Source organism: Natrix helvetica (genome assembly GCF_964273705.1).
Source record: "Natrix helvetica genome assembly, chromosome: Z".
NCBI classification, from domain to species: Eukaryota; Metazoa; Chordata; class Lepidosauria; order Squamata; family Natricidae; genus Natrix; species Natrix helvetica.
In genome coordinates this window covers 39531838-39557082 of record NC_138554.1, presented here as the reverse complement: position 1 = coordinate 39557082, position 25245 = coordinate 39531838, and the positions used below count along the sequence as shown (strand labels likewise).

The window sequence follows — 25245 nt, the reverse complement described above, 5'->3', positions numbered from 1 at the left end:
AATTAGCATGATTATCTAACAAATAATGCAAATAAATATTATCAGAGTTCCCCAGAAATTTAAATAAAAAGGGGGTAATCAGTTGGTGATTAATGTCCCTGTAGAATTGGCAGTAGAAAAGAACATGGGTTGTGGTTTCTATAGCAATTGTTTACAGGTTCCATATAATATACCAAAGGTAACTTAATAAGATTGGATATAATTGGAGAATGGAAGACAAGAAACAAATTTTTACAAGAGCTTGCCATAGTGTGGTTTATCTGGTTTTGATTTATGGTCTTGTACAGTTTTACCAATTGTAATTTATTAAATAAACCATTGTTATGTAACTTTGACTTGGTGCAATGTACTATTTTGATTTTATAGTCCAATCTTGTGTTCCAATCTTTCTCAACCTGCTCCTTCCAAAGGTCCTGGAACTTCTTTTGGTCATGCTGATGGGGAATTCTGAGATTTTTAATCCCAACCCCTTTTGGACAGATATAGGTTTAAAGTTAACTTTTACACAATTAGTGGTACCCACTTATATGGCAAACAAACCAGTATTGATTAGTTTTGAAGTACCCTGAGGAGACTATAAGGTTTTTTCCACGTTCTTCAGTACTCTGAAGGATTATGAGGCAGTTCAGAGGTTCACATGAAAATAAGGATCAGACTGGTTTATTCCAAAGAAGAACAGCTGATTTTAAAGTTTTTACTACTAAGCAGGAATTTGCTCATAGCAGCTTTCAGCTCATCTAGGATTACATTAGCAAAGGAATGTATGGGAAACCTGTAGTTTTTCATTGTCATGATGACATTAGTGGGCCGTATATAACTGAGTTGACATCTGCTTATTAAATTCTTACACCACTTTGCCCAAAGCACTCATGCATTAATTCGTGTTTAAATCTCTCCACATGACATAAGGAACGCTCCATGTTGTGGAAGAGAATGAAAAATATCTTGGCTAAGGGAAAATAGGGCGGGGAGGACTAGGGCAGGCTAAGTCCCCAGATGTTTCTCTTCCCCCTAAGCAGAAACCTGTCAGGAATGAAGAATGATAGCATTCAACTTCAATTAGGATGAACAAACATGTTGATTTCTGATATGTCACTTTCATTTGCTTTAGCCCATAATCCCATTCAAGTTCTGTATTAAGGTGTTATGGAGTCTTTGGCATTTTCTCTTCCTGATTAAGCTCATTTTAAGAATTACGCTCCGTGCCAACCCTGAGAAGAGCAACATTCTCTTGTTCCACCTGCATTTATAGCAATTACTTTTTAACTTTTATTTTTTAAAATTTAAAATTGTTAGGAAACGTTTATAAAGACACTTGAAGGGCATCAGATTTCTAATGTAGTGAATCAAGTGGGGGGGGGAGTTGAATTACTCATTCCAACCACTATTTAAAAAGTTTTGATAATTCAGAAATAACTGAACAGCAATTCAATCAGCTGAAAAATGTGTTACATTCTTGAGCTCAAATAGATTGGCTTCCTTGGAAATTACTGTGAACTTGGATGTACTGGGGAGCATTTTTTTTCTCAGAAGATAAATCAGGAACCTTTGTAATCAACACTTTTTAAACCTCATGAAATAGATATGAATAACGTGCAAGACATTTAGAACAGAGAACTAGAGTTTCCTATATTACAAAATGAGTGATCTCAGGTTTTAAGAGACAATTATAATCTTAGCATAAAATTAATTACAGGTAGCCTTTGATTTACAACCACAGACCAAAGTTTTTGTTGTTAGGCAAGACAGTTAAGGGAGTTTTGCCCCATTTTACAACCTTTCTTGCCATAGTTGTTAAATGGACCACTGCTGTTGTTAAGTTACTAACATGGTTGTTAAGTGAATCTGGCATTCCCATTGACTTTGATTGTCAGAAGGTCACAGAAGGTGATCACATGATCCCAGGACTACAACCATCATAAATATGAACCAGTTGCCAAACATCTGCATTTTGATCACGTAACCATGAGGATGTTACAATGGTTGTGTGAAAAACCATCATACATCACTTTTTTCAGTGCTGTTGTAACTTTGAATGTTCACTAAATGAATGGTTGTAAGGCAAGGACTATATGTAATCAGAATTATACGTCAAATCACTGGCTCAATTAACTTTTAAAAAACATTGTCAAACTCTGCTTTGGAGTTATTCCTTGGGTTTTTTAAATTCTTGGTTGATTATTCATGCTATGGTGAACCAAATTCTTTTGAAGGAAGTTTATTTAAGCTGCTTGGCTAAAATATATATATTTTTAAATGCAATTTGTCTATTTATTAAGAAATTTGAATTAACCATGCTTGGAACTGTTGTAAAAATGCATCACATGTTCCTGGAAAGACATATGTGTAATGGATACCAAAGTTTGGCTTGATAAAAATGTCAACTTTCACTTTTTGAATGACCTCTTTTTAGAGTATCGGTTGGACGATATAATTTTATGTGGTCAAGGTTTGTTTTAAAGATGAGTTGTAGCACTTCTCAAAAAACATAATTAGTAGTGTCAAAATTGAATTAGCATTTTCTTTGTTTTTATTATAATAGGTCTTTAATGTCTTCTTTTATTTTATATGGGTTCACATACTTTGTTTTTGCTTTTCTAGATGTATTTTTAAAAATCAAAGGTATCTTCCGTATTTTACTCTAATTAGGAATGATCACAACTAGCAAAATCACACTTAGGAGGTGGGGGGGTGAGTTCTCCTACCTGGCGTGGTGGATGTGGCTCCTGATAACTGGGCAGAATCTTGAGAACAACACTTCCACTTGCGTTTTTTAGCACTTCTTGGAGGGCTCGTGGATCACTGCCCACCTCTTGCCCATTCACCTCCTTGATAATATCACCCACATGCAGCAACCCCTGTTGATCAATCATGCCACCATGTAGGATACGTGCAATAACCAGCTCACCACGCTCCACACGGAAAGTCACACCCTGGGACGAGAGAAACAAATGCAAACACAGGATCATACAGCTGAGCTTGGATGATCTGAAAAAAATGACTCTAAGCTAAAGTCAAACCTGGTTAGGCTATAGGCTAGGTTGGGAAGTTTTTTAAAAGCCTACCTCTTGAATGAAGGAATGATACACCAGTTTCCTGTTGTTTTAAGAGAATAAGATGGATAGGCCATGTAGTCTCCGGGAGTTAACTTTAAATCAAAAATATTTGATGGTGGTGATGATTACATGCCATCAGGTCATGGAGACTTCTTAGCACATAGATTTTCTTCACAAACATCTGTCCCAAGCCTGGTCCTTCAGATCTTCCAATGGTGCACCTATCACTACTGTAACTAAATCTACCAACCTTGCTACTGGTCCTTCTCTTCTCTTTCCTTCCACTTCTCAACATGAGACCCTTCCCTAAGGAGCTAGGTGTTTGCATAATGTGTCCATGGTAGGTTAATTGGAACCTGGTCATTCATGCCTTGAGAATTTGGGTAGGATATGCTCAACGATCCATTGCTTTGTTTGCTTACTTATCCCTTCCTAGAACACTCCCCTGCTACAATGAGATAGCACAGCAGGACTTAATGGGGGAGTCAACATTCTTTACTTTTCTAATATTCATATAATGTTTCCCCTATTCTATTCAGTTATCAAGAGCATCTATTACTCATACATTTGGTACCCCTAAGGTATGAATTGCAAAATTCAGTCAATTTGATGTATTGGGAAGGGGGACAGTTTGAGACTGGCTAAGAAGAATATAAAAAAGTCCTAAGCTTCTCCAAGCTTCATATTCTGTTTTTTTTTCTTTTAAAGGTGAATGTTCCTTTTTAAAAAAAATTTCAAGTATATGTTACAACATCTAGAGAATATAAGATAGTGATAATTTAAAAACAAACAATGAAATGTGGACAGATAGCCAACACATCTTGAATAGGGACCTTAAAATAGCATATGGTTAATATATTCTACTACATAACTAAAAATTTAATATGCTATACGGCAGCGGTCCCCAGCCTTTGGGGCACCAGGGCCTGTTTCCATGGAGATAGGTTTTTCCGTGGACTGGAAGGGGTGTGGTTTCACATGCTGCCTGCATACTGTGGATGGGGCTTGTTTACACCAGTGATGCTATTCAGCTGGTTCTATCCAGTTCGGGCTAACCGTAGTGGTGGCGGCTGGAGGCTCTGCCCACCCACCCAGACATCCCCCATGGTGTTTTTCCCTGGGGCCCCCCACAGAACATCCCAAGACCGATGCCACCACATCTGCCCTCTTTGGGGATAGATCTTCAGAAGGACGAGGCCTCCATGTTACGCCTCACATTCCTTGTCTTCCGGCCGCGGCCCCACACCATGGAAAAGATAGGCACGTGCATGCCCCGCACAATTACAGGCCCGGAAAGGGAAGCCTCTGCACAAGCCTGGGCAAGTGAGAACAAGTTCCCTCCATTACGAAGGCTCCGAGATGAGAGACGGAATCTTCGCCGTGGAACAGTAAAGCTCCATCCACCAGAGGCAGCTGGCCCTTCCTCCCTCTGAGGGCAGGGGACCTGGCTGCCCTGCTGCCTCTAGCTTCCCTCCGAGAGTCTCCGTGCACCCACCCAGACATCATCACATCCCGTTTTGGAGACTCTGTGAGCATGCTCACATTTGCAAACCGGTAGCGAAGGTAAGTTGATTTCACCCCTGGTCTACACGGTTTGGTTTCTGACATGCTGTGCTGGTTCATGGACTGAGGGATGGGGCCCTGCTTTACAGGATTTCATAAAAGTGAATTTTCCAAAGCATTTTCACAGCAATAGACGTTATAGGCATCAGCTGGTCTGTGGTAAACACAGCCAGGAATTCTATGGGAAGTATGTGTTCATTTAAAATGTACTATATAAGTAAAACTAAATGCAAACAGTACAGAAACACTTTAAAAATAATGTTAGATGACAGCAAAATTAGAAGCTGAAATTATAATGACAATGAATCTCCCTCCCTTCTATTCTCTTTTCTCAAGCCAGATATTTTAAAATTTTAAGCATTCTTTCCACTCTTTGATCTTTCATTTCCTCTCTACATTTTCTTCCGATATTATGCATCTGGATACCTGGCTAGCAATTTGTATCAATTTATATTAGCTTAGGAATAGTCTGCACTGTCTGATGATGTGGGAAAACAAAGAACGGGGGGAAATAATTCAATTTATTTCTAAACAATTAGATTCAGATCTCTCCATTATTAACAAAAGATGAACTTTTATTCTCATGTCAAATAACATAAGTTTGTTTATATCACCCTCTCTTTTTTTGTAATACTTTCTTTGCGTATCCATACTATCAAACTTTAGATGGTAAGCTCTTCGGGGCAACAGTTTTGTTCTATGTTTTTGCACATAATTTATTCTGATAATATACAAAAACCAACAACTGGTGTAAAATTCAGCCTGTAGAAGGTATTTGCTCACCAGGTGTTCTCCAGCAGTCTTACGAATTCCCACCATGCGTACAGCATCTGGTGGAACTGGCTGGTTGTTGAACATGGGGTCCAGGACAGGACTGGGTGGTGGAGTCTCGTAACTCTTAGAGGCAACAGAATCGTGGGTTTCCAAAAGGGACTGAGAAAAGGGAAATAAAGTGATAGTGACAGAGCAGAGGAGAAAAAGGGAAAGTCATCATCAGCTGAGATCAGAAACCAAACTATCAAATACATACGTGTGTGTGTGTGTGTGTGTGTGTGTGTAGTATGTCAGACTAAGGCTGAGATGGGCAATGTCAGTGGGTCTCCAAATGGTCTTGAATGCCAATCCCGATAGCTATCCACTAGGAGAATAGCATTAAAAGTAGAAAAATACATCTCCCCTCTCAAATCACTTTCCCAGGAAAATACTGTAAACTGCTATCCCAGTCAGAAAACATTTAGGCACAAAGAAATGTTGATTAAATGAGCAACAAGTGAAGCAAAGACGTGGGAAGATACTCTTAAACCCAGAAAAAAGTAACATTCCAACAGTGACTGTTCTTAAAGGCTGCTTTAATTCAATCAGCTACTGCATTTGTAGTGCCACTCTCATTCTTGCCATCCTGACTAATTTTATCATAACCAAATCAATTATTAGAGTAAATATAATGCATAGATTCAATATATATTGTGCATGGATATGGTCTTGTATATTATAATTTAATAATATATTTTACAAGTTAGAGACATTGCATCGTTGCCCCTTTTTGAAGGATAATCTTGCTGCCTCTTATACTGCGCTGAGCCATCTGTGCTTCAGTGACATTGTGCTTCACCAAACATTAGCCATTTGGCAACCTGGAAGTTTTTGCCAGTCTACCCACCTCTTTGTGGATAACCACCTCTCATGATGAGGACCTTCTGCAGAGGTGAGTGCTGATCAAAATTAAAGTCCCTCTAGAAAATTTCCTTCAATTTTCCCAAATAGTCCTTGCTTAGTGACAACAATTGGGACTGGAAGCTTTCAATAAGCAATGTGGTCATAAGGTACAACATCATGTGTCTGCGCTGACTTACAATGCCACTTCCGGTAGTTCCAGTTGTCCTTGTTAGGCAAATCCCACATAATTGCATGTCTCGTGATCATCATTTGCAACCTTCTGGATACTTCCCCATTGCCTTTGCTTGTCAGAAGCCAGCAGTAATGGTTGCAAATAGTGATCATGTGACCAAGGCATACTGTGATGTCATAATTGCAAGCCAATCACTAAGCACGCCAAATTGCAATTGCATGATCATGGTGATCAAGAGCCACAACCACAAGTATCTGCTATAAGTACCCCATGCTTGTAACTTCAAATGGTCACTGAACATGTAAATGTTAAAGGAGGACTATCTGTATCCAATTTCTCAGGAAGAACAGGAGGAGGATGACTCCTCTAACAGCCTCCTATTTCACTCAAAGAACTTTAGTACCTACTTCCTGACACACCACGACCTCCACTCTGCTGGTTCCAAAGTCCAGAATGGTGACTCAGTAAGAGATATATCTTTTCCATTTTGTTCAAAATTGTAAACCAGTTTGTGATTCCAATTCTTCATATTGTTCCCAGCATAGTCCTTTCTTCTGTTTCTCCAAACGCACTTTACTTTTCTTTTGTGGATCTTCGGTCTACTTTTTTTAGGTTGTCTATATCCTAAGGCACAATACAGTATCTGTTTCCTTTCATCTATCAGAAACACCAGTGCACCATGCTTGGCTATCCCAGGGATTCCAGGACTTTTCAATCTTGTCCTTCTGTGAAAGAGCTACTGTGGTTTAGTGCTGGGGGCAAGCTCCTGATTGCAACTCCCTTGTAGGAGTTGTGTCAAAGGACTTCCCTTGATTTGTGAATCTCTTGCAGCATCCAAAGGTCATAAAGTAGCTAGAGGAAAACTAGATTTTTGTTTTTACATGTTTTCCTATATGGACCATCATATATACACTGAAATTTGCCCACAATTTTTGCTGTCATTTTTGTATCTATCCAGCTACTATAGGCAGGTTCTGAAGAGTTTCTTGAGGACCAGTGGTAGGTTGAAGGTGGTACGCCCCGGTACAGGTGTACCAGATCCTGCCCGGAGCACCGGGTACCGTTTCGGTACAGTGCTCTGGAGGACCCGCCCGCCCGCCCGCCAAGCGCCTTATCATCTTTTGAAGCTGTCGGTGCTTCTGTGCACGTGCATGGTGCATACAGCGCCTGCGTGATGCTCCGCTGAGCAGCTGGAGCGTCGCGGAGGCTTGAGGAAGCATCGTTTCCAGCTACAATGCATCCGCGTGCACCACAAGCGTGCATGTGGGTGATGCCCGGGTTGTTCCCACCATACCAGTTGGAATGGAATCCGGAACCCACCACTGCTGAGGACTATGTGTTGTCATCAGTGGGTTGCTGAATATTTTGTCTTAACTAAATCACTGCATTCTTTCATTGCAGAAACCAATTCCAATCTCTTACAGTGGGATCAGGAAGCAGAACAAGAAACTGCACTTTTAAGTGGTTTATTTTTTTTTTTTTTTTGCAGCTCCCACATTAGGATGACCTTTTTTTAAAAAATGGTTTTTTTTACATTGTATTGTGATAAATACCAAGGATTGCAAAGAAGATGTTGATTCAGCTGACTATTCTGCTACCTATCCAAGCCAATGGAATTCCTTTCAATGAAGCTTGATCCAATTGTCAAAGGATTTCCATCTTGGTTCCTCTGTTTGATCTTTCTGATGTTTCTCTTGACCACTCTAATTTCATTCTTTTCCTTGATGGCTTTTGCCCCCAAGATCCCAATGGAAAATTAAACGCTGGATGTTCCGTGTATTCCTTTCATGCTGTTTTTTATTGCCCGAGTTACTTAAGCTTTAGTGCTATTGTTTTTGCTTGTGCCTACTAGTTGGCAGCGGGACAAACTGCAACTATTTACCCAGATTCTAAAATATGCTTACGACATTTGTTGTTCTTTAGGTAGTCTCCCGCGAAAGATTTCCTAACCTCTGCAGGAACCTCAGATTCCCACGCTCCTTTAATTCATGCTTTGCTTCAAGCTCTTTTGTTGCTATAAAATAGCTATTGTCTGGGGTAAAACACACAGCAACAGATGACTCTGAAGTTGCTAGTGGCACACAAAAACCAAGGCTGTAGTCATCTTAGCTGCCATGACACAGTCCAGAGATTTACTTGGAGCTTACCCTCGAGCTGTTACAAGGCCTGACCCCTCTCTTGTGAATACTGCTATTAGAAATGTGCAGGGAATGCAGGAGAATCCACAGGGATCTGGCAACTTCTGAATAGAGGCCTAGTAGAATGAGTGAAATAGAGGTTTCATATAATATATAGGATGTCTCACACAAAGAGGGGAATAGCTTAGTCTTTTTTTGGCTGATGGGTATTCTACTCGTGTCCATCATTGGTTATGCTCATTCTGACCAATATGTCATTACACAACATGGATCCATGGGAACCTACCAATTCCATAGCCTGACCTTGAACACAGTGATGTTTCTGAGTCTTACAGATGGAGTTTGCACTCTATGAAGAAGTGAGTTCTGCTTTTTGGTGGCCATGGACTGTATTTTTTTAAAAAATAGATGGAAATGTACCCTATCACCATGCTGATGGCAGAGAAACAGTAGTGTAAGTGATTCTGTTTCCAGGGAGGCTTGCCTTACTCATCAGATTGTGATACAGAGCAGGGGTGAAATGCTCTGAAGTCTGCTACTGCTTCACTTCGCTACTGGTTCATTACGTGTACATGCATACCACAGGTGCTACCATGCAGCTCTGAAAAGGGAGGATTAAGAAGACTTCTGAGTCTGCAAAAATAAGTAGAAAAGCAGGGCGGGGAACAGCTGGGCCGTGTGATTTATATTCGTTACAAAACAGGACTTCCTGCTTTCTAGCTAATATAAATCGTGCGGAAAAGCTGATTGTCGCAGAGCTGATCGTCGGAACTTTTAAAAACTTTTTAAAAGCATTTTTTACTACCATAGTATAATATAATATAAACCATGAGTCACAGTCGATTGTCACACAGCTGATCATCAGAACTACCGGTTCATCGGAACTACTAATTCGCCTGAACCGGTAGTTTAAAAATGCTTTAAAAAACTAAAAAAAAAAGTTCCGATGATCAGCTCTGTGACAATCAACTGTGCCACTTGATTTCTAGCATATTTTTACTACCAGTTCAGGTGAACCAGTAGCATTTTTAGCTAACAGTTCAGGCGAAATGGCCTGAACTGGTAGCATTTCACCCTTGATACAGATACTCATTCCACCATTCAAGAAACCAAAACCATTTACAAAGTGTTGGGTGTTAAATTATAATTCTGCACTCTAAAGGCTACAGTTACATAGAAGAGTGGAACCAAGACATTAGACTGAAGAGTAGAACCAAGACTCAATTAACTAACATCGCAGTAGATATTGGTCTTGTTAATGGCCAGGAGCCTTCCTTACATTTCCATACATACATGGGAATCAGAACACTCCCCAGCAGGGAACTCTCCTCCCCTTTGAAAATGTATTTAGTTAATAGATGCCAGGACCAATCAACCTCAATCAACCAGCTGCAAAAAGAAACTAAAATAACTTAGATCAGGGGTGTCAAACTCAATTTCACTGAGGGCTGCAATAGGGTTGTGTTTGACCTCGGGGGGATGGGGCCAGGGGAGAGCATGGCCAGCTTTGTCACTGCGTTAATTGTTTGCTAGCCGAGCTGAAGAGTTACTGCGCAGGTCATAGGCCTTATCTGACAATGATTTACTGTGCATGCTTCTTAACACGTTTCTTAATACATCACACATTCCAGAGACTTCTGTACTTTTGATTTCTTCTGTTCATCTGCCAAGAAGGTGGGCGACAATTGCTCTTGCCAAAATGTAACAATTAGATATATTTGTTTATTTTATTTTCATATTAAAGTTTTGTTTTTAATTAGAACATGTTATCAGGTCTTATTTTCGCTTTTTCTGAAGATATGCTTTTTAGGAAAGCCGACGGTCTACACCTCATTAGCTCAGGGTGAAATTTTCCCTGACAAGCTTGACATTATTTGTGCCAGGGGTGCCTGTGGCCCGAGCTCTCTTCCAGAGAAAGCCTGCTCCTGAGCTCAATCTTCAGGTGCAACGACCTCTTGCAACCCTCCACCAGAGCTCGGGAGGGCCGTGTGCAGCCCTCCCAAGCTCTGCTTTTGCTGGCACTGCAGCAGAGGTGGTATTCAGCAGGTTCTGACCAGTTCTGGAGACCACTGACCACTTCCAATCATCTGCAATGACAACATGCCACTCCGTATTATAGTGTTGCTCAACCTTGATGACTTTAAAATGTGTAGATTTCAAGTCTCAGAATTCTCCAGTCAGCAAATCTTAAAATCGCCAAGGATGAGAAACACTGCCCTATGGTCCAGAAACGACATTCTTCTCCAAAGATACTTGAAAAATAATCTGCTTAGGACAATAGACTGAACCTGCCAAGTATTATTGACCACTCACATTGTAGTGACCTACCTGAATGTACTTTTCTAACAATATAGGGTTTCCTGCCTAGGCAGGGGGTTAGACTAGAAGACCTCCAAGGTCCCTTCCAACTCTGCTATTGTATTGTATTGTATTCAGTGCAGTTTAGTTTCTAAATAGTTTTCACTCAACTATTTAGATTTACTGCAGAATCTTTGAAGCCTCTGCTTCAACACAATACTCTTTCAGCTCTTCCGAATTTTGTTTTTCTGCCTGCTTATATTAAATGATTGCTGGCTTTATATACAATTTGAATATCTATGATGAAGTAGAAGATTGAGTCTTGGGATAGATTGCTGTATTTTGCAGAATAGTGAAGCCATTATTTAGGAACCATCTTTCATTACATTTGAAAACCCTTTGCAATGAAATACTTATCGGATGGGAACAGCAGGAAAAAGAAAGAAAGAAAAATATATCCTTTTTGTTTGTCCTGGTTTGTGCTCATTTATTCTATAAAACTAAATAGGTGGATGAAAATACCACCTGGGAACATATTTTAAAACCCTATTGGTTGCATTGTGGGTAAAGGGATGATATTTCCTGAGAAATGACCTTTTGTGAGAGAAGTAAGCGACCCCCCCAGTACCCCAGATTTAACTCTTGAACTCCACCCAAGTAAAATGATATCCTTTGCGTAGATTAAAGCAGAGTAAGATTCTCCAATCCTCTCCAAACCACTATCTTAATTTACTCTTACAAAACAATAGCATTCACATCACTAACTTGGTAGAAGGCCTCATTTATCACCTAGAATGTACGTAATTGCAACCCTTCTAGCCCCATGATGGAGAACCTATGGCATACGTGCCACAAGTGGCACACAGAGCCCCCTCTGTGGGCACGTGAGCAGTCACCCCAGCTCAGCTCCACTGTACATGCACGCACATAGGGTTGCCAGGTCTGCTTCCAAAAAATAGCAGACAAGCAGGGGGGGGGGGGTTTAAGTAGTAAAAAAATGTAAAAATTTGTTACAATTAAATTATATATTTTCTTACAAACATATTAACACGTATTAAAATAATCACTTCAAAACTTTACTTACAATTCAAAACATCAAATACAATAATATGTAAAATATTAAATTACATTTTACTTTGCCGTCGTGTGTATTTTTTATTTGACTGCGCAGCTTTGATCAATTCTTTGTGTTTAAGGAATAATTCTTCAATTTCAGTAAACGTTGAGAAATATTAAAAAATATACAAAGTTCACTTCGAACTGATGGTACAAGCAGTCCTTTTTCGTTCGTCGGTCCACAAATTTCCCATGACGCTGAAAATTCGTTCAACGTTTGCATTTGATACCGGAATTGATGCACTATACTGGAACAGTTTCAGTAAACTCGGAGCTGGCTCTTTCTTGAAACAGTATGTCCACTTTTCAAGGGATGAATCGCCCTGCAGATGAACATAAACTTCTTCTAAGGCAGAAATGTCATCGAAGAGAGTGTTGGGTGGAAGTTCCTCTCGCCATGGTGATAATAACCAGATGTTCGTCATTTCTTTTAAAGTTGGAGGATTATTGCGATCAATTAGATTGAAACAACTTAGAGCCTCATATACTGAATCGGTGAAATTATACCACTTTTCCAGGTACGCAATGGCTCTTTGATACACGTTGATGGCTTCTTTCTTGAACTTTTGTACGGCATTCTCAGGCAAATGTTTTTTACATAAGGCAAATAAAACTTTCATTCCAAAAAACTGCTCATCGTATTTTTTTGCAAAGAATCACGCAGCTTACACATGATAATGTGAAGATCCTATGCAAGAAAAAAATTTGCTTTCCAGCTTCAGTAGGGTGTCTTGCATTATTGACATGAAGAAGTGCGTGAAATATAAATACAATTCTGAAATTGTTGGTTCATCGTCCTTTGCGAGTTCATTTTCCTGATCCAAAATAAGGTTCCAGATAACCTTATGGCACTCATCAGATCCAAGACAAATAAAATACGATTTTAGAGGTATCCAGTTTAAAAGAAGTCTTTCGACCGCTTTAAACAGACTTAACCAATATGTTGGAACATGGCGCAAAACTTCATGGAATTCTGACTCGCAAAACTCAAAAAATGATTTCAACTCTTCTTGTTTCTTCGCAGAATTCAAAAATTTGGCAAAAACCTTCAGCACTACATTTTCAATATCAAAAGATAACTGCTTTACTGCATTTTTGCGCTGTTGTGTAAAATGTGACTATTGCAATGAGCAGCTACAATATTGTCATTTTCCAGCAATAATTTTTGGGAAACAGATTTGTTCACTCCATAATTGAACAATGCAATATTGTGCAACAACGGGATACATTTTGCGATTTCCCTTGTTTGATGCTTCAGTAGAGAGAGAAAATGGAATTCCAGTTTTAAGATCATTGAGAACCAACTCAATAGAAAAAGGATACAAAACCTCATTGACAATAGCTGATGATTTGGTTCTTCCACAAGACATCTTTTTTACGATTTCTGAATCATCAAAAATTTGCTTCATTAACTTAATACCGCAATCTTGAGCCAGGAAAGAAATATGGTGTTTGATCCCATGGTAAGTTTCAGCCATTTCAGCTACAGTCACTTTCTCACTGAAAGAGGACTCTTTAACAATGAAAAATGAATTGATTCGCTTGTTGCTGGAAGCTATTTTCTCCTTATCTAAATGATTTTTTGTGCTTGCATGCTGTGTGACAGCTTTTATACCATTATATTCAATTGTGAACGATTTCTGACACAATTTACAGTAGGCCTTCGTATTTGTTCTGTCGGTTTTGTTGTTGGTAATCCATGCAAAAGTAGCTTCCCAGTCTTTGGTGTATTTGTACACTCCTCTCTTTCGTTTTAAAGAATTTGAAATCTCGCCGCTGTTACTCTCATCACTTGACGCCATTTTAGGTCAGTCGACACAAGCTACAATACATTTTAAAAATGTTAACAACTGTACATAATTTTATAATATCTTTTTATTTTAATCTCATCAGTTGACTGTAACTAACTAAATTTATACAAACATAATTGTTGTTTGATTTTAATAATTGTATGTTAAATATAAAGTAAAATATAAAGTATATATTTTTATGTATACAAATTATCAAAATATATAAAGTACATATTATCTATTCAATATAATGAACGAATTATTTAACTGATATATTTAAATAATATTATACATTATTATGTGAACAATAATTTACTTATTTAGATTTAATTCAAATTTAACAGTGAATTCACGAATTCATAGAATTTGCTAAATTCACTGAAGCTATGTATTTGTGTTTTATACTGAGAACTGATGGCTATTACTAAAGATTAACCTAATATTACTTACATGGTGATTTAATTAGAAAACAGCAAAATAGTATTTACATAAAAACAATGATTAACTTTTATGTTTATAATGCTTCAATGAAATCTTTGGTTTGACAAATTCGCGCTCTACATATTGAGGCTAGTACTCATTGAACCTCAAATGATGATACGTTATTGAGTGTTCCAAAACATACCTATCCAACTAAGAAAAAAGTATAATATAAAAATAATATGTAAATGCGAGTTAAGAAAAATAGTATGTAAATAATTTTATATACTTTCATTAAATGTCTCGTGAAACAATTGAGTATGATTAATATTTTTTTCGGAGAATCGAGTTCAATGGATATTCGATCTTTGTCTCATTCTAACTTATGAAAAAAAAGACAAAACGCGATTCTCCTATCCTTATTCTCTTAGACTGTACAGCTTTAGATTACGTACCATTTCATCATAAAGCTTTTGAATAAAAAAAATGTCCACTATTTTGTGAAAAAAAATAGTGAACATAATGTGAAAAAAGTGGACTGTCCACTCAAATAGTGGACACCTGGCAACCTGACGCACATGTCCCGCTGGCCAGCTGAGTTTTGTGTCTCTGCTGCATATGCATGGAGCAGCATGGGGGGAGCATGGAGGGGCAGCACCCACCCCCCATGGCCCATTTTTGCTCCCAGGAGGCTTCAGGGAGGCCTACTAGGCCCAAAACGGGGCATGGGAGGGATCACACACACGTGCGCCTGGCATTGGGAGCGTGGGTTGCGCATGCATGCACAGGGGGCAGGGGGGTGCAGGTGTGTGTGTGTGTGTGTGTGTGTGTGTGCATTGCTTTTGGCACGCAACATCACTGTCATAGGCCACGGTCAAAATTGTATTAACTCGCAGCAACAACATACGGATTACTTGATACAACATATAAAAGCCTTTGGCCTCTTTTATATTGGCGATAATAAAACTTACAAAGTCATGTCCTGGGTTGGGTGATTATATTCCAATACTTCCCTAGTCTGAAAACTAATTGCTTTCAGTTGGGAAAGCAATTTAATTTGGGAACTTTTACCTACAGAGCATGAAAACAAGGTATGTTAGGATCCTATATCAGAAACTCAGAAAAACAAGATTTCACAAAGTCATTAGAGCTATTTTCCATATATGGGGAATCTCAAAAATAAACAGGCTTTATATTAGATTTGAGAGCCAGTTTGGTGTATTGGCACCAGGGAAGAGACCGTGAGTTCTAGTCCCTGTTTACACACAAAGCCAGCTGGGTGATTTGTGGTCTGGCCGCTTTCTTTCAGACCCAGGAAGGAGGCAATGGCAAACCATTTCTGAAATGTCTGCAGGGACTTATGAAAAAGCTGCAGGGACTTTGTTCAGTCAGTTCTGAGAATCCAATATGATTGAAAGGAAGAAAATAAAACATAAAAGCTTTATGTTAATTTGCAACTTTTTTTAATGCCTCCCTTGATTGTAGCCCTCTAGATTTACTGACAGGGGACCATGACATGTTTTTACATAGACAAAAGTGGAAACATAGAAATAGAATGCTCAGATTCTAAAGAATACTATAAGATTTTTCCATTAAATTACAAACATCAGAACTAACATTTTTCATGGCTTACTTTTCCCTACTTTGGGGGCATGAGAAAAAAACTTTCTGAATGGGGCAGTTGTATAATTCTCTTCCTATTAAGCACAGTCATCTTGGTTTCCTATTGTGAAATATGTGTAACCACCACACTTCATTCAAAGTTTAAAACAGTCAATATAGAACTCAAAAGAGAGAATTTTGGAAATTGGATTTCCAATTTGTAAATAAAATTACAAATATTCCTATAAAAATAAACACATGAGAACTGGAGCTAATGAAGATGCTAGAACACCTTGTTGCTCCAAAGTGGGGAGTGCATTGGGAAGATGGTGTTGGCATAGGCAAGTACATCAACCATGTGCTTGTTTAACTCAATAAGCCATTATATGCCTCCCCATCCTGACCTGATTAACTAACACAAACATGTTATTGACATCCAATCCATTATTGAATTCTGTCATACTGTTTAAATGCATATTATCATTTGCATTGAATTGAATACTTTATTTGGCCATGTGTGATTAGACATACAAGGAATTTGTCTCTGGTGTAGTGGCTCTCAGTGTACACGCAAAGTAACACGACGAGGATGAGGATGATATCAATAATACCAATAAGAGGGGAGAATAATAATAATACTACAGCCATAGTACATAGCTAATGCATAAATATTAGACAGAATGCATAACACTATGCCCAGGTCTGATTAAGTTGAGCTGATATTATGATGGTTCTGACAGAATGGAATGGAATAGAATAGAATAGAATAGAATAGAATAGAACAGAACAGAACAGAACAGAACAGAACAGAATAGAATAGAATTCTTTATTGGCCAAATGTGACAAGGAATTTGTCTTTGGTGCATATGCTCTCAGTGTACATAAAAAAAGAAACATTCATCACAATGTGTGAACTTTTGATTCTTTAAAAAAATTCATTTTCACAACATATATCCACATATATACTATTACATAACCAACATTATATTATATTGTTAAATATTTACATCAATTCGTCTTACCACCAACCCCCCAAAACAATTATTGGCTCTTCTGCTCTCCATATGCTGTATTTATACCCTATCCATCACTTTCTTCTCCCTCTCTCCACCTCCCTACCTCTTTTCTTTCCTCTGTCATCCTTCTCTTCTTTACTTCCCCCTCCTCTCTCCTTCTCCTCTCTTCCCTTTCCACTTTCTTTCTCTCTTCCACTTTCCCCTCCCTACCCTCTCTCCTATCCTTCTCTTCTTCCCTTACCTCTTTCCTCTACTCCACACTCTTCATCTCATTTACTTGGTATTTCAGCCTCTGAGCGAGCTCCATTTTATTTTGATGGTATTTATACTTCCATTTCAATATACATCTTTAATTTTAACATATATCCTCCTCCTTCTTTTTTTGAAAGAAAAAAAGTATACATATATAGTAATTATATTTTTAACACACACACACACAGCCTATTTTTGGCCGGGATGTAGACCTAGTTATGATTCCCAGCTATTCTCATCATTATATTTTTATAGTTATACATTATTACATACCCCAAATTTGTAGTTTTGTCTTTATAATCTCAATAATTTTTCATTATAAATATATTTCATGTTCCCCCTCCATTTTTCCATATCTTGACTTAGCTTACCCTTAATTGTCTTTAAATAACAATCCTTATTGTTCAATGTTCATTACAATTCCATTAAAATACTATGTAGAATAACAAGCGGTACAACCTCACTTTGTTTATCATCTTCACAAAGAGTTCTATATGTGTCCATATTTCATATATTTTAACCTATACTTAATTGTCCTTCCATTTGTCATATTCAATCAATTAATAACTCAGTTTAATTATCATGTATAAAAGTGAATCACATACCTCTACTTTGTATTCTCCACATAACAGTTTCATATTTGTCCATATTCCACATATTTAACCTTTATTTAATTATCTTTCAGTTATCATAATCAATCAGTTACTAACTCAGTTTAATTATCATATATAGGAATAAACCACATATCTCAGCTTTATATTTTCCATATAAAAATTTCTAATTATCTAATATTTTCTTAGTAAGGCTTTTGACATGTTCACCCTCTTCAATTTTCCCCAAGCCACTGTCAAACCAAGTGAAATCTTTTGTATTTCCCTTTGTTGGGGCATAACCCTCCTCTTCAGTTTTCCCAGTGCCACTGTCAAACTCAGTGAGATCTTATGTCTGCTTTTTATTTCCTTTTGTTGGGACACATCCCTCCTTTTCAATTTTTCCTATACCACTGTCAAACCCAATGACGTTTTTTGTCTGTTTTTTTAATTTCCCATCTTCTACCACTTCATTCACCTCTTCTGCCTTCACTTCCTCAATATCTAACTTCAAAATTCTATTTAGACTTGATTTTAATGATTTATGCATATTTTTTATATTTTCATGTAGTTCTTCGAATTCCCACCTTTCTATAATGTCCAGTTCCAAAATTACAGTTAGTTATACAGTTCTTATTTCAGACTTCTGGTCCACCTTAAATTTAGCTAATTCAGCTAATGTGGAGAGGAAGAAGAGAGGGAGCCATCTTGATCCTTTGATTTCCCTCCGGCAAAGAAACTTCATATTTTCCCAGCTCTTGATTTTATTTCATTTTTTCTCATTGTTACTTTACACCTCTCGTTGGTTAGAGTTGCTTAAAATATATTAATTAGAATGAACTCAAACACAGCAAGTCTCCTTGGTATGTTTCTCTTTGCCTCCTGCTTTTTCCAAATTCTGATTTATGACAATTGGTTAATTAAAACTTCCTGCTCAAGGTTTCACATTCCATTCATCGCAGCAGACAAGATTAGGTTATAAGTGAAAAAATAGTGCTTTTTTTCTTGATTTTTCCCCTTGTTACATTCCACCTCTCATTAATTAGAGTTGCTTAAGATATGTTAGTTAGAAGAAACTCGAGTGAAGCCTCCTTATCTCTTTTAAAGACACAGCTTTTTCAAATCCAAATCCAAATTCCAAGCTTGTGTTTGAATGGGTTTGTCACTTCTCTGCTTTCTCCTTTCTGTCTCCAAGTTATTTAAGGAAAGTAGTTCTTTTTAGGCTCATGATTTAACCCTTCATTTTCCCTTTCTTTCTTTCTTTCTTTCTTTCTTTCTTTCTTTCTTTCTTTCTTCTTTCTTTCTTTCTTTCTGCCAAAATCCCGATCTGTCCATCAATATTATTTATACTCTCAAGGTACTTTGCCTTTTCCAAATTCTGATTTTGGTTAATTAAATCTTATTACCAGGTTTTTCATCCCATCTCCTACATGCTCCTGTTCAGTGTTTTGGCCAGAAGCCAGCAGCTTCTTGTGCAGCCATGTTGCCATGCTGCCTCCCCCGATGCTGATTCAGAGGGCAAATCTATGACCTCCGAGGGACCTGTTGCATTCCCTCTGAGTCTGATGAGATGCTGTCCCTTCTTCACCCCCCCACAGGGAGATTCTGATCCCAAAGGATCTCAGCATTGGTTTGTCAGACAGATTTTATGTGAGGCTCTTCAGATCCCTTCCCCATCTGTCTTGCTGAGAGGGACTTCCGGTCGAATCCCTGTGAATTTTGGTTGTGATAAAAGTTTTTATCTTGTCCCAATGTTTTTATTTAACATTTGTGTAAAAGATTAGAGGAAGTTATATTGAAATTTGGGCAAAATTTGTGTCACTAAGGTGGGTGATTGTTGCTGTAGCTTTATGGGTTGGAGATGACTAGAATCATAGTCCAAGAATTTAGAATGCATCAGGTTGAAGAAAGTTGTACTGCTATATTTTTTCACAGACTAAGAATTAAGAATCTAGGCATACTTATCCATCCATCCATGCATCCACATAATCTGCCATTCCACTCAACTGAATATATAGAAGAAGAAGAAAACTCATAACAAATGGCAGAAAAAGAAGCTGCTATTACCGTATTTTTCGCCCTATAAGACGCTCCGGAATAAAAGGCGCACCCAATTTTAAAGGAGGAAAATCTAGAAAAAAAAGATTCTGAACCAAATACTATAGTAAAATATTTTATATCAACTGTATAAAGTTAACAGCAGTTTAAGAACAATTTTATGTCAACCATGTAACACAGGGGTGTCCAAACTTTTTTCAAAGAGGGCCAGATTGGATGAAGTGAACATGCTGGAGGGCCGAACATTCTTTGAACAATAACAATTAAATGCAAATGAATTATTTTATGCCAAGTTAATTGCAAATGGCATACTTTTCATTTCATAACATTAAGATCAACTGACAGCTGAGTTTTCACAATGTATCTATCTTTTCCCTGAAGACTCGTGTTTAGTACATTCAGATGCTTTCTTTCCTCTTTCCCTCTTACTTGTCTATCCTTCCTTCAACCCTCCCTTCCTCCTTCCCTTCCTTCCTGCCTCCCTTCCAGTTCCCTCCTTCCTCTTTCCTCCTGCCTGCCTGCCTTCTTTCCCTCCTGCTTATCTATGCTTCCTTCCTTCCTTGCACCTCCCTCCCTTCTGCCTGCCTGCCTTCTTTCCTCTTTCCCTATCCTCCTATCCTTCCTTTCTCCCTCCCTCCTTCCCTGCCTCCCTTCCAGTTCCATCCTAGTCCCTCCTTCCTTCTGCCTCCTTCCTGCCTGCTTGCCTTCTTTCCTCTTTCCCTCCAGCGTGTCTGCTTTTCTTTCCTTCCTTCCACCTCCCTTCTGCCCTCCTGCTTTCTTTCCTCTTTCCCTCTTACTTGTCTATCCTCACTCCCTCCTCCCCTCCTTCCCTTCTTCCCTGCCTGAGCGGGCTTCTTGCATGGCCCCAGCCCTCCAGCCGGTGGCTCATCTAAAACTTTTAACTTCCCAATCTAGCGTTCTCCACCCACTCACCCCCAATCCGCCCGGATCTCTCATGCAGCAAAGAGATACAGTAGCTGGGCGCAATAGCAGCAATAGCAATAAGCAGATCCGGAGAGATTTGGGGTTGGGGGTGGAGAACGCTAGATGGGACACAATCAAACTGGTACCACGATCGCTGCAGCGCCCGCTTTACCTGCCGCTTCCCGGGCGGTTCCAGGCAGCAGAGATCGTAGTAATAGCATTTTGGATGGCAGAGCACCGATCTCAGTAGCCAAAGCCTTTGAATCAAGTTTGATTGTGTCCCATCCATTGGGGTTGGGGGTGGAGAACGCTAGATGGGACACAATCAAACTTGATTCAAAGGCTTTGGCTACTGAGATCGGTGCGCTGCCATCCAAAATGCTATTACTACGATCTCTGCCGCCTGGAACCGCCCGGGAAGCAGCAGGTAAAGCGGGCGCTGCAGCGATTGTGGTACCAGTTTGATTGTGTCCCATCTAGCGTTCTCCACCCCCAACCCCAAATCTCTCCGGATCCGGAGAGATTGGGGTTGGGGGTGGAGAACGCTAGATGGGACACAATCAAACTTGATTCAAAGGCTTTGGCTCCTGAGATCGGTGCGCTGCCATCCAAAATGCTATTACTACGATCTCTGCTGCCTGGAACCGCCCGAGAAACGGCAGGTAAAGCGGGCGCTGCAGCGATCATGGTACCAGCATTTTGGATGGCAGCGCACCGATCTCAGGAGCCAAAGCCTTGAGGCACCTTTCGTTTGCAGGAGGAGGGCAGCTTAAAGCAGCGCCCCAGCAATGTGAGGAGACGCTGCCACCGCCACCACCGCCTAAGCCCTCTCGGGAGCCCAGCCGAGCGGGAGCTCTGAAAGCGAAACCTCTCTCCTTTCCAGCCATCACGATCTCTGCAGCCCCCTTTGCCTGCCCCATTTTCAGATGACCCAGTGGCTACATTCGGCTTACAAGACGCACTCAGATTTTTACCCTCTTTTTTGGAGTAAAAAAGTGCGTCTTATAAGGCGAAAAATACGGTACTTAAAAAAAATATTATGAAAATGTATGTGCATAGATTCAAATTCAGAATTAGTGGCTACAACTTTAGTACCATGATAGAGAGAAGGACCAAGCTGAGTAGCTTGTTGTTGAAGTGCTAAATATTGATAGACAATTCAAGATCTTCTGACTTCTATTATGAATCTCTTTTTAAAGCCAGATGACAACTGAACAGTGATTCAAGCAGAGTGTAAGTTAGGCCACACAGCCATCCTAAAGAGATTTAAACATGTCTGATGGGAGCAGAGAGAACAAGTGACAAAGTGTAGAATGCAACAACATGGTATAAGTGAGAAGGGGGAAAGCTTGCATCATGAAGTCACCATGCATATTTCATCCTTTTGGCATCATCATGGTTAAACATGGACCCTTATGTTAAAAAGAACCGAAGCCTATCTAGCTCTCCATACACATTCATATCTAATGAGCTGCAAGGCACTTTACTCAGAGAAAGGTGTGGTTGAAATTTACTAATAATAAATCTGCTCTAATTCAAAGTTTTTATAACAATATTTTAAATTACACACTTACCAGGTAATAAACGATCTATAAAAATCTCTTCAGCTATATAAATCTAGCCAACTCTTTTAAACAGATATAAAACAAATAGTTGCAAAATAATATTTGTCAATGAACAGACATGTATAAATGATACAACCTGAAGTTACATAAAAGTGATACTTCTTCTTAATTCAGCACCTGGATGGGAAAACATGCAATTGCCACTGAAGATAATGTTGTAAATGCAGGTCATTAATCACTTTGATCATCCAGATGTTTCAGATTTTTTTTAAAAAAAAACACTAATCTGATATTCTTTCTTATAAAATCCCAGCAAACAAAATGCTGCAGTAAGTAGCAATTCCCAACTTAATCATAGATAATGCTTACACACTCAGTTTAGTACAAAACAGAATGGCTAATATTCATTGCTTTCTGTCCCTTTTTTTTTCTTTCCCTCTGATTAATACATATATAGATGTAACCTTTTTGAATAGACTTTGGGGACAAAATCTAGGAGATTTCTAAGCAAGAACAGAAGTCTTCTAAGTGTAATAAAATTTCAAGAGGGTTCTCTGTGAGATTATGAAGTCCAGAATCTACATTTACCTAGTTGTATCATTTTTGTTCCTTATTTTGCCAAGTCAGTGCCAAACACTCTACAAACAAATCAACAAAGCACATAAAAATTCTGGAATTCTCTCTCTTTCTGCTCTCCAAATTTCTCCTCCCCCTCTTCCCTCCCCAGCAAGGTTCCCCCTCCTACCTGAAAATGGGGCTCCTGGAGGATGCGGGCCAGTTCAGCTGCTGTGCTATCTTGCTGAGCAATGTGTGTGATGTCTTTAAGTATCTCCTGGACCAGCTCCAAATTGTTGTCCCGCACAGCTTCCAGCTTTGTCTCCTCCAGCCGCTCATGAGCCTGCAAGGTGGATGAGGAAAGGGCAAAGAAGAAGGGATTAAAGGGACACATAAACAGATAAACCCATGCTAACCCTTTGTCCTCCTACTACAGACTTGTGTCCTGGCAGATAATGTAAGGATATTAAGTTATGTTCTTTGGGTTCCTTAAAAATTACAAGATCACCACTTTAAGGTTTGTTGATTTTTGTTTTAATAAGCATAGAAGGCTTATAGACATCTCTAGAGTTAAATAGCTTTACACAGTGGGTGCCCGTCAAGCTTTGTCAAGTCTTTCTGAAGACAAAGACTGGGCTGTGCATGTTATAAAGAAAAAGAAGCCAAGTAATTACTCTTCTGTATGGAAACACACAACCCACTTGCTCAGAAACACAGCAAGGGGAACAGTGAGACAACTGAGAGCTTTTCCTGGACCTCTTGTAGCCAGAAATCAAACAGGTCTTTGCTGTATGAAAGATGAATAGCTGCTCTAGATAAGCCTCAAGCAGGGAAACAGACACAAAAGAGAAGGAGCTAAAAATAATAGACTGGCAAATAGAGGCTTAGCTTCACTCATGGAAATGGGGGGAGGGTAAAAAGAGCAGGCTTCATATGAATCCAATCTCACTTCTGGGAACCATTTTCGTTTTATTTATTTATTTATTATTTATTTATTTATTTATTTATTTATTTATTTATTTATTTATTTATTTATTTATTTATTTATTTATTTATTTATTTATTTATTTATTTATTTATTTATTTATTTATTTATTTATTTATTTATTTATTTTTTATTTATTTATTTATTTATTTATTTATTTATTTATTTATTTATTTATTGGATTTCTAAACCGCCCCCTCTCCCAGAAAGGGACTCGGGGCGGTGTACAGTCAAATGCAGATAAAAACACAATAGTAATATAAAACAATTAAATACATTTGGATGGAGGAGATAAGGCTGTACAAGAAATAAATAGACTATAAAAAACCCTAAAAACACCCCAATTAAAACCCAAACCCAATTAAGATATATCCCAGGAGGTAAACTAAGAGAGTGCCAGGCCAGCTGATTGAAATAGGTGAGTCTTTAATTTCTGACGGAAGGAACGGAGGTCGGTGGTAGTTCGAATGTCGGGGGGGAGGTCATTCCAGAGGGTTGGGCCCATCACAGAGAAGGACCTACTCCTAGGTGTCGCCCGCTGGCATTGCCTAGCGGACGGCACCAGGAGGAGTCCCTCTCTGTGTGAGCGGATAGGTCGCAGGGACGTGTGTGGAAGGATGCGATCCTGCAGATAACTAGGTCCTATGCCATGGAGCGCTTTAAAGATGGTGATCAGTACCTTGAAACGCACCCGAAAGGCCACAGGTAGCCAGTGCAGCTCGCGCAGGAGAGGTGTTACATGGGAGTAACGTGTACTCCCCATGATAACCCACGCGGCTGCGTTCTGAACTAGCTGCAGTCTCCGGATGCGTCCCAAGGGAAGCCCCATGTAGAGGGCATTGCAGTAGTCCAGGCGAGACGTCACCAGCGCATGAGTGACCGTGCGCAGGGCACTCCGGTCCAGTAGGGGGTGCAATTGGCGCACCAGGCGAACCTGGTGGAACGCCCCCCTTGCCACAGCTGCCACATGGTCCTCCATTGACAGCCGGGCATCAAGGAGGACGCCCAAATTGCGCGCCCGCTCCACAGGGGACAGTTGTTCGCCCCCTATGGCCAGCGATGGCGTCAGCTGGCTGAACCGAGGTGCCGGTACCCACAGCCACTCAGTCTTGGAGGGGTTGAGTTTGAGTCTGTTGTCCCCCATCCAGACCCCGACGGCTTCCAAACACCGGGACATCACTTCGACAGCCTCGTTGGGGTGGTTTGGGGTTGAAATGTACAGCTGAGTGTCATCAGCGTACAGGTGGTACTCAACCCCAAAACCACGGATGATCTCACCCAGCGGCTTCACATATGCGTCGAACAGGAGAGGCGAGAGGACCGACCCCTGTGGCACCCCACAAGTGAGTGGCCTCAGGGACGACCTCTGCCCCCCTGTCAACACACATTGCTTCCGGTCGGAGAGGTAGGAGCCGAACCACCGCAAAACGGTGCCTCCGACTCCCATCCCCTCCAACCGGTGCAATAG

At 39.5% G+C, this 25245-nt stretch overlaps 1 protein-coding gene across 3 annotated transcripts in view; it reads right to left on the bottom strand.

The window, feature by feature from the left end:
- Positions 1–25245, bottom strand: part of MPP2 (MAGUK p55 scaffold protein 2) — an 82714-nt gene that overhangs the window by 22789 nt on the left and 34680 nt on the right. For all 3 annotated transcript variants that reach the window (XM_081970989.1, XM_081970987.1, XM_081970988.1), the window contains exons 4-6: positions 22983–23135; positions 5403–5552; positions 2706–2933 (exon numbers count right to left, since the gene is read on the bottom strand). In XM_081970989.1, coding sequence (XP_081827115.1) covers positions 2706–2933; positions 5403–5552; positions 22983–23135 — 531 coding nt within the window. The remainder of the gene's footprint in view (positions 1–2705; positions 2934–5402; positions 5553–22982; positions 23136–25245) is intronic.